The sequence below is a fragment of the Henckelia pumila genome, chromosome 2 (assembly GCF_033568475.1).
Source record: "Henckelia pumila isolate YLH828 chromosome 2, ASM3356847v2, whole genome shotgun sequence".
NCBI classification, from domain to species: domain Eukaryota; kingdom Viridiplantae; phylum Streptophyta; class Magnoliopsida; order Lamiales; family Gesneriaceae; genus Henckelia; species Henckelia pumila.
The window spans coordinates 106236341-106246163 of record NC_133121.1 but is presented as its reverse complement, the minus strand read 5'-3'; the positions used below and the strand labels follow the sequence as shown (position 1 = coordinate 106246163).

At 37.9% G+C, this 9823-nt stretch overlaps 2 protein-coding genes across 2 annotated transcripts; both read right to left on the bottom strand.

Annotated features, from left to right (window-relative positions):
- Window positions 1-37: 37 nt before the first annotated feature.
- Window positions 38-5327, bottom strand: LOC140878093 (uncharacterized). The gene is made up of 3 exons (XM_073281699.1): window positions 3905-5327; window positions 1640-2382; window positions 38-155 (listed from the first exon to the last, which is right to left on the bottom strand). The coding sequence occupies exons 2-3, from the start codon at window positions 2377-2379 to the stop codon at window positions 38-40; spliced, it is 858 nt and encodes a 285-aa protein (XP_073137800.1). The 5' UTR covers window positions 2380-2382; window positions 3905-5327.
- Window positions 5328-6620: 1293 nt separating this feature from the next.
- On the bottom strand, window positions 6621-8966 carry LOC140881655 (protein OCTOPUS-like). The gene has a single exon (XM_073287133.1). The coding sequence runs from the start codon at window positions 8802-8804 to the stop codon at window positions 6789-6791; it is 2016 nt and encodes a 671-aa protein (XP_073143234.1). The 5' UTR covers window positions 8805-8966; the 3' UTR covers window positions 6621-6788.
- Between the last annotated feature and the right edge of the window lie 857 nt (window positions 8967-9823).

Below are 9823 nucleotides of genomic sequence, written 5' to 3'. Positions count from 1 at the left end.
TGAGTAGTAGTACTAGCATTTGGTCCTGTCTTTGCCTTCATGGGTTCGGGACATTGAGCAATTCGGTGTCCCATTTTTCCACAGTTGAAACAGGCGCCATTGTTCCGACGGCATTCCCCTTCATGTCGGAGGTGGCAGGTGGGGCATAGCTTGATCTGTGGATGATTTGGAGCAGAAAGAGTCTCCTTGGATAATTCACCAGAATGGTTTGGACACTTGGACACATGCCCGTTCGAAGAAGATTGGCCAGACAGAGGTTGTTTGTTGTTGAAGTTATTTTCTCGACGCTTGATATCTGATAAGTGTATTTTATACACTTAATTTATATATGATTTTAATTATTAATTGTTTGTTTCGAGCAGATTTATGTGGGTGTTTTGTTGTTTTTGTGATTGTAGGGAATTATTGAGATTTTGTGAATTAAGGATTATTGTGGAGAAAAGAAAATAATAAAAGAAAAGAAAAGAAACGTACAGACAAAGAAGAGGAATAGTGATGGGCTTCTCTATTGGGCCTAAGTATAGCGCTTGATGAAGCGCTAAAGAATGGAAGAGAAAGAGCTAACGCGCAAGACACACTTGAAGGTGAAAAGATTGAGAACAGTATCCTATACGCGCCCGCGTGAGTCCTGGAGAGGGAGCGCTTGTCGCGAAGTCTGAGTTTGGAAATTTTAATCGGAAGGAAATTTTTATAATTTCTTGGGCTTTTGAGTGGGCTTTGTGTACACGATAAAAGGGAATTTTTTCATCAGAAGGAGGGGAGAGCCGCCACAACAATTACAGAGGAATCAGAGATTTGATCGTGATTTTTATATTATTCTGGAGCTTCATCGTGAAGAACGAAGACGGAGTTTGATCGACCGGACACGGCGTCGACGACGGATTTGATTTCTTACTTTTATTTTATTCTGAATATGTTTGAATTTATGAATTATTGTTTTATTCAGAATTTTATTATGAACTAAATTTTTAGAGTCTAGAGGTCGGATGGAACCTGGTGTAGACGCTTTCATGAATTCTTGATTTTATTGAATTGAGTTTCTTCTAGATTAATTGTTTTTTCTAGAATTGATTGTCTTTTCAATTATCTGATCAATAATTGATTTGTAATATTTATTTGAAATCTGGTACTCGGGAGAGGAGATTTTGAATAGGACCAATAGAAAATACACTGTTAATTATTTATATCGCTCGGGAGAGTGTATAATTTTAACAGAGCTTTTAAAGAGAACATAGTTTTGAATTGATCACTGCAAGTAGATTCTTAATAGGGATATTGGAATTGAATTGTAGTTGACATACTTTATTTGGCACTCGGGAGAGGGAATAATACACGTAAGTGTTCTTGGCTATTAATTGACTGAAATTCATGAAGATTAATTAATTAGGATTGATTGTTGTTGAAACCAGGTGAAATCTATACCTCTAGACCATTTTTTCTCTGATTGATTATTCCTGAAAGTCGTGTGTGTGCTATCGAAACTTCATCGATTATTTATTTTTATTGCAAAATTCTTGATTATTGATTTTCTAGATAAAGTTTGGGCTATTCTAATTACAAGCACTAAATATTTTCATTTTACTCCCTGTGGGATCGATATCTGATTTAATCACTATATTAAAACTTGACACTCGTACACTTGCGAGGAAATTTCACAACAATATCTGATTCAGCTCGGATGGCTGCTCCCATCAAGTCTGCAAAGTTGGCAGGCTGATAAACCGCTAATGCAGACTGGATTCTGCTGCTCAACCCCTTCTTGAACCGGTGCAACTTTAGCTCATCATCTCCCATAATAGTTGGGGCGTAAGACCTGAGCTCATTGAACTTGGAGGTGTACTCCACCACTGTCATATCTGAAGATTGCATGAGATTTTCAAATTCGCTCAATTTCTGTATTCGAACCTCCGTTGGAAAGTACTGCTTCAAAAACGCAGTACTGAACTGTTGCCATGTGACTGGTCCCGCAGCTAGCACAGCAGGTGAAATGGCTTCCCACCATTTCCTTGCTTTGTCCTCCAGAAAAGGAATTGTCACCTCCACTTTAAGTGCTTCAGGGACTTCAAGTAAACGCAGTTGGTCCTCCATCTTCTTCATCCAATTTCGTCCCATCTCTGGGTCAGCATCTCCCTTGAACATTTCAGTTTGATTCTTGCGAAGAGATTCATAATGGAATTTGACTCCATTCTGAGCAGGTGAAGGAGGTGGCGGATTGCCATTGCTGTCGTCGTTGCCATTTGTATTTCCCATCCCTTGGAGGGTCGTCGCCACTATTGTTGCAATAGCCGCAAGGTCTTCTCTGCTAAGACTGATTCCTGGAGGTGGATTCGCATTATCCCCACGATTGTTGTTGCGTGTTCTTGGGGGTTCTCCGACCATTTCCTACAGTAAAGGAGTTCTAAGAGTTTGTCGAAATAAGATACTTTAAGAAGAAAGGAAATAGCAGAATAAATGAATCAATAAATACTCCAAAAGAATAAAAGTTATTTTATTGATTCCCAAAATGTCATGAAGGTGAACGAAACAAAACAAGCTAAGTCTCAAAAATACCAAGATATCAAAACCATGTTGAATAAAAATCAAAGCAATGCTGAATAAAAGAACTAATCTAGGTAGTAGCTCTAGTGCGAGGGATAGTCATCTTCCAAAAATGAAGAAGAATAAATTAAGATCAGAATTTAAACTGATGAACAATTTATCATAGGTTACTCGGGCAGTATTGATATCAAGCGAAATTTTCGGGCAAATTTTCCAAAAATGGAAATTTTTGAGATTATCCTAGGATTTAAACTACTGATCAAAAGAAGTATGATACAATCGACGGAATCGAATTCCGAATTTTCTACGAAAAGTTATAAGCAACCCAAACATTTCCAAAAATAGCAAAATCGTGAATTCGAGGGCTCAAACGGCCGAATTTGGGCTAAAAGCATCACTGTTCATACAAGTATGAGTTTGACTCAGAGGGTCGTTTCAGGTCAGGATACGCTGGGCTTTGGTCGAAATTTGACAACGTCAAATTTTTCGATACGAAATCCCATCCGAATTTATGAACATGGCGGCTTTGATACCACTTTAATGTCACGCCCCGAGACCGAGACGTGCCACCGGCGTTGTTTCAAATTCACACAAATTATAAAACAACCAGCCTCGTAGTAAAATATATACCAAACCAGTCTTTTTCATAAATAAATTCCAGAAAAACATCGTCTTTACAACTCGATAAATCCAAAAATAACAAAACATGTGCGGAAGCGTCTAAAAACTTAATAACAAATTATTAATGCAAAAATCCCAGTAATAAAAATATCAAAATTTAGTCTTAATATTCCTCTATCACCATCCCCAAAACATATCTTGTTCACGATCTTCTAAACCATCTTCTTCTTCATCTGGAGAAAAAAAGTAAGGGATGAGTGTTTTGGAAAACACTCAGCAAGTGGGGGCCGTTCGAGACATGTAACAAATATATGCATAATCATAGGAACACAACACATCATGAACATAAACATAAACATAACTCAATACTTGGGCCATCGGCCATAACATCATCATGATACACAAGCTTTCAACACATGAACATAAGCACTGAAATTCATCTCCTTTTCATGATTTATTGTCTCCTATATGTTAATCTTCTAAGGAGCAAGGTCATGTCCAATATGTTAATCATCTATGGAGTGAGGTCATACAACGGTTACAATCCCACCGTATAAGGGTCATATCATTACCATATCCATTCGAATCATAACAATGCTTGACAACATGCATGACACAATATGAACCAAAATGACACGAATAAAAGACACATGCTCGAACGAATTTCGAAAACCAAAATATCATGACTCATCAATAAATATTTTTAAAATCACAACAAGAAATATACATATAAAAGCCCACTTACTATATACCGTCGCGTGAGAATAAATACTTTAATTGGAGAAGCTTTCGTCCGAAAAATTCAGAAGCAATTCTCGAAAATTTGGCAAACTCTTGAGCACTTTTCCTTCCAATTTATATTCTACCTCCACGAGAGAATATGGACAATAGTGGACAATTCCTCAAAGAATTCAGAAAGCACATTCGACAGATCTTAATTTATTGATCAATCAAAGTTCTTCTATACTTAATATCATTAATCCTTTCGCACAAAGCTTCTGACACCAATTGAAGCACTTGATTTCGAAATTAAAGAAAGAAAGTGGACCGATTTCTTGGGTATAAGTGAAAAATGACCGAACATGTACAGAATTTTCTTGACTCTAGTTTGCTGGTTTGCGTCGAATATATGGAGAGGAAAATAGTAGGGTTCTGAACGTGAATAATTTGAAGGCTGAAGGGCACGTTGTGCAGCTTAAATAGAGACTGAAATATGCTTTGATTTCGTGTAGCAAGGAAAGAAAATCGGTAGCTTTTTATTCCTTGATTTGCTTGCTGAAAAAAGTTGATGTGAATCCCAAAAAAAAAAAAACTCAATCACAAGGAAAGGAAAGATTACATCTTTCACGTTTGGGAGATCATTGCTAAATAGAAAAAATTTGGAGGCCAAGTTCCGGGTTTTACACTACCCACTCACTATTTTTTTTGTACGGCAATTAAATCTCTATGGACAGACACTGAGTTTTATCGATTGGTGAAGGTTGGAAGGGGGCTTGTACCTTGGATTTATGTGAATGGATGAGATCGCAAACGACGAAAGCTGAGTTCGAATCTTTTGCTATGCATACATACATGGGCTGTATGGAGAGAGAGGCAAAACTTACTACACGATGCTAGTAAGCAATTGGCTGCCGATTCGGTAGGTTGAAACAGATCCCTTCTTGCTGATTTCCAATCTGCACAAATGGCAACAAAAACGGCTACAGTATCATCGCTTGATCAGCATAAGAAAAGGTGGAAGAGCCCAGAGCTTGGTGAGCTAAAACTCAATGTAGTTGTTTGTGTTCATGAGGCGATGAACAAATATAGAATGGGTGGTGTCCTTCGAGACTGTCAAGGACGTTTGTTGATGGCCTTTGGTAAGCAAATTTCTCAACCATTATCTGTCGTTAATGCCGAGCTCTTAGCCATCCGAGAAGGTGTTAAACTTCTTTATGAGAAATGTTTCCTCAATGTTCAAGTTGCAACATTCTGTGTTAGCAATGCAAGCATTCATGACTACACAGGAAAATCTTGGTTATGATGGTTTCTATGCTTCTGAAAGTAAAGATCTAATGAAAGCTCCGGTGGTCTCAAGGTTGACGCATGAGAGTAGAGCGTCAAATTATGTGGCACACAAGGTTGCTCATTTAATTTTTTTTTCCCCTTCATCTTTTGTTTGGGTGAATGGTGAATTTTACTTGTGGTTGATAAAGCTTGTATCAAACGATTATTCTCAATAAATTTACAGGTTGTTCAAAAAAAAAATTTATTTGTAATATGAAAGATAGTCATTTCAAGTAGTGTTATTTTCATATTAATTATAGAATGAGACGAATACTTCATATTTGTAACAAATAATAATAATTTTTGACCTAAAAACTATTATTTTTATTGAGTTGAGTCAGATCAGATAAAAAATCTCGTATCTCAAAATTAACTCGTGAGACGATCTTGTTGGATTTTTTTGTGTTATTGAATATGCCAGCACGAACGACTAAAGTCGTGGTTGAAACTTGTAAGCATCCGTGAGAATGTCAGGTAAAATCTTCTTTTGTTTTAATTTAATGTGTGTCACATAAATGTGTGTGTACGCGCACGCGTGTTCACTACATAGGAAAAAAAAACTTTGATATGCATAAAATAAATAAAAAACATTATCGAAGTTAGTTAATCCACAATCTATGGATTTGGAATGAACAATAAGAAATTATGTCTTCGGTAAAATTATGAAAATTATTTATAATTCTCGATAATTCCATACTGGTTAATAATAGATTAATATCAATAGTGTAACGAATGTCTAAACAAAATATGCAGTTAAAATTTAAGTTTACTCGCTTCAGGTTTTTTCAGCTTACAGATTTTGTCCATATAGGATATGATGTTTAAAACTTTTGAACTTGAACAGATCTGCTGCGGTTCGAAAGCTGAATCCTCCTACGCCGCACGTAGTATCCTAACCCGAAAACTCCTATCATCAGCACCACAAGAACTGGTATTCCCACTCCAAGAACGATCTTCAGCCACGGACCATCGTTTTCAGGGAAGTAATGGACCGTTAGATTCCATCTCCGAACACAGTTCAGTTGAATGTATTCCCCCGTCGAAGCGGAGAACCCGAAATACGAATACCGTCTCACGTGATCTCTGAGGTTTAGATTGTACGACAGGATCTGTTGTGGTTCTACACTTCTACTCACTGTGATGCTAAAGAAAAATTTGACTATGAGCTTTTCTCTACAAAGTTTTGAGAAAAGTTCATAATTACTTGTTTTCAAGCATTTGCGAACAATACTAAAACGCGAAACAGCTTTACATACAGAAGGGAACAAGCAAGGCAAGGTGCAAGAAATAAGTGTGAGAGATTCCGGACATTGAATGTTTATCAGTTGCACTTGCATATAGTGGCAGAATAATAATGGGATAAATCATGAAGATGATATTGCAGGCATTATAGAATCAAGATTCCACCACTCAGAAACAGAGAAACAGGGGATTTTCTCATTATTAAAATACTTATAACATACCATCCTCGTGACAATGCTCTTCAGACAACAAGAATTCAGCTGGTATATGTAGTCACACAACAAATGCAGCAAAGATATATAGCACTAAATCAAAAGAACTAAACTAGGGAACGCCTTGATTCAGTACAAACGAAGAACGCTTCTTGTGATCGAGTGCGAGTTAGTAGGCTTGATTATACTACCTCTTCGCCCACTTCTCATAGGCGTCAAGTAAAACCTCAATGGTCCATTATAAATATGGTTAGGAGAATATCTTGCACTCCTATTCTTTTCCAGTACGAATTCGTCTCTCCTCTTATTCTCGCTTCCATTTGTTTCAAGATTTGGTTTCCTCGAGCTACCAAATGATCCGCCAAAGTGATTGGAGTTTCTCCAGCTCACACTACTATTGCTCCTAAATGCCTTTCTGTTGAATCCACCAGCCATGGCCACCCCATTCGCTCTCCGATTCAACTCCTCCCAAGACTCCGAGAATGACCTCTCCACGCCATTTATTCCACCATACCTATCCTCGACGTCAAATTTGTTTCCATTACCAAGCCGGTATATGAATCCCCATATCCTCCAACTCCAACTCCTAGACTTTTTGGACTCCTTCCGTTCACCATTTTTCAAATCATCCCTGAATCCTTTACTCAACTCAAAAGTCTCAGAAACATCATCCCTCAAAGAATTCATATTTGGATCCCTCGAACTCTCCCTGGCCGATAATTTTGGCCCAAGAACGTGATCTGCAGTTGTAGGCAACACTTTAGTGTCAATATCTGCAGCCATGACAGCTTCTGCGTTCCTCATTGAGCTAGACCTGTCGAGACTCTTCCTTCGCCTTGAAGAAGAATCTGAGTAATACTCCTTTGTCTGTGCAGACCCTCCAGGCACAGCTTCACACTCATCAGTAATGTTAATTGGCTTGGTCATCGGCTCTTCCACTGGAATTTGCATATCAGAGCGAGTGACACGCGTGACTGGGGAATCCTCAATCACAGAAATCATTGGTGCAATTCTTGGAAAAGCCCTTCCAATCAAATGCCCGTCCCAAGAGGCTCGAGGCTCGTCGAACGAATACCTTGGATCATCGAAGCTGATCCTTCCAACATCAAGTGAAAACCTTGGCTCCGTGTCACAAGACCTCCTCCCAAACCCGTAATCGGCCACCTCTGACTGAGTTTCCCGGTACTGCCTTGAGATTGGTTTATCCACAGGTAATGCGGCTGCGCTTTCTCCATTGTTCTGCTTTTTAACCTTCTGCTTCCGCCTCCAGTTGTGCCATTTCTTGCTGAAAACCGAGGCAGCTGCCCAAAATCCTCCGCCTGAAGTCTTCTTTCCTCGGGTATCAAGATCTATGTGGTCCTTCATAAGTTTCAAATTATCCGTATTAAAAACGTCTGCTTCAATTACACCAGCATTATTCACCTCGGTTTCACTAATATTTCTCAGATTCTCCAAATTAGAATCTAGGACTGGAGTTATTTCATCTCCACCATCATCGTCATCATCCACCAGGGGAGATCCCATATTTTCAGCGTCTTTAAATTCGTCCTCATTTTCTGTTTCCTCAAAAACGGGCTTATTGGCAACACAAGACTCGTAATTTCTAGAATTCTGGCTATACTCTGGGCGATTTTGAGAGGCTGGAATCGGAGCAGAGGGTTTCTTAGCAGTGCCCTTGTTATCGCCGTCTAGAGCAAAAAGAGACCAGAGAGTACTCGAGTTTCTCACCCTAACATCACAAGATTTTCTCTGGGGCTCGCAGAAATGGCCTAAAGCTTCATTCTTGGTAGCTGAAAATGACTTCGTACGTCGCAGTTCAGGCAGAAACGAGGTGGGTTTGGAAGGCTTGGGAGGGACTGGCGGTGGGAGAGAGTTAGTGTTAGCGATGGGTTTCGAAGATGAAGATGAGAACAGCGATTTAATGGCGGCAGCGGCGGCTGCCGAAGCGGAGGAGGGGCGGCGAGATGACGAGGGAGTGTTGGGTGAGGACTTATCTAATGTGGTAAGGCGCTCACAGAGGCAAGATGGACAAAATCCGGAGAACTTCTCATCAGGGTGGCGGTCACAGCTGAAAGAGGACCGCGGCGGCTGTGGCGGCGGAGGCGGAGGCGCTGTTGGGTCAACGACGGTGGCGTTAGAATTCATAACCGCTGGAAATGGCCGAGAACACCGCACCACCAGTTCATTTTACAACAATGCAGCACTTTTGCATCGTTAATTTCAAGAGCATATTTTTCAAAAGAAAAGCAAATGAATTACAGAAGGGAATTGAAGAAGAAGAAGGAAGAGGAGTGCTGCGTGTAAATGTTGGTGTCCTCTTATATCTATTTATTTCTCCGTAATCATCAACGGACACATTAATTTTATATATTTATTTAACATTTTTTTCTTTTTTTATTTGATTGAATCTTTTGTTACACTTTTTATATTATATTATATATATGTGTATGTATGTATGTATTTGAATGAAAAATAATACGTTTGTTATAAAAAAAAATAAAAATATTTTATATAAATCTCACATATTCATCTCATAAATTTGATTCACAGTTAAATATGATTTTTGTTTGTGAATTAATTTATTTTTGGTTGAACAGATCGATTCTTACGATTTGATTTTGAAATACTCATATTGAACTTTAAATTTAGTGCTAGATGGGCTAAAATAATCGAAAATTTTATTTATCATTTGAATTCAAAGACTAATAGTAAACAAGTCTTCCAAAAATTTCCAATTTATTATTGGATGTGGTTTCACTAAATTCTCAAATGTTAGGCCATTTTATTAATTAATTAATTAATTTGACTATTTCGAAAGGATGATAAAAGGTTAAATTACCTTTGTCTTATAATATAATATAATATAATATAATGTTTTTTAAGATTCAATACATTTATTTTACGAATCAGAATTAAGTAGACTCTGACTCTATCTAGATAGATATGTGATAAATTTATTCTAAATCTGCATGGTTGAATGTGACTTTTTTTCTGGAAATAATAAATTGATAATAGTGAGAGTGGCAATATTGTTTGGATTTTGTAATATACTTTGAATTGTTTCAAATTTCATGAATTTGGAGTTCAAGGTTATCACGTTAAATTTATTAGAAGTCAAAACCCAAAACTAAATATTTTACTGTTCAAAAGATTTCATGAATTTG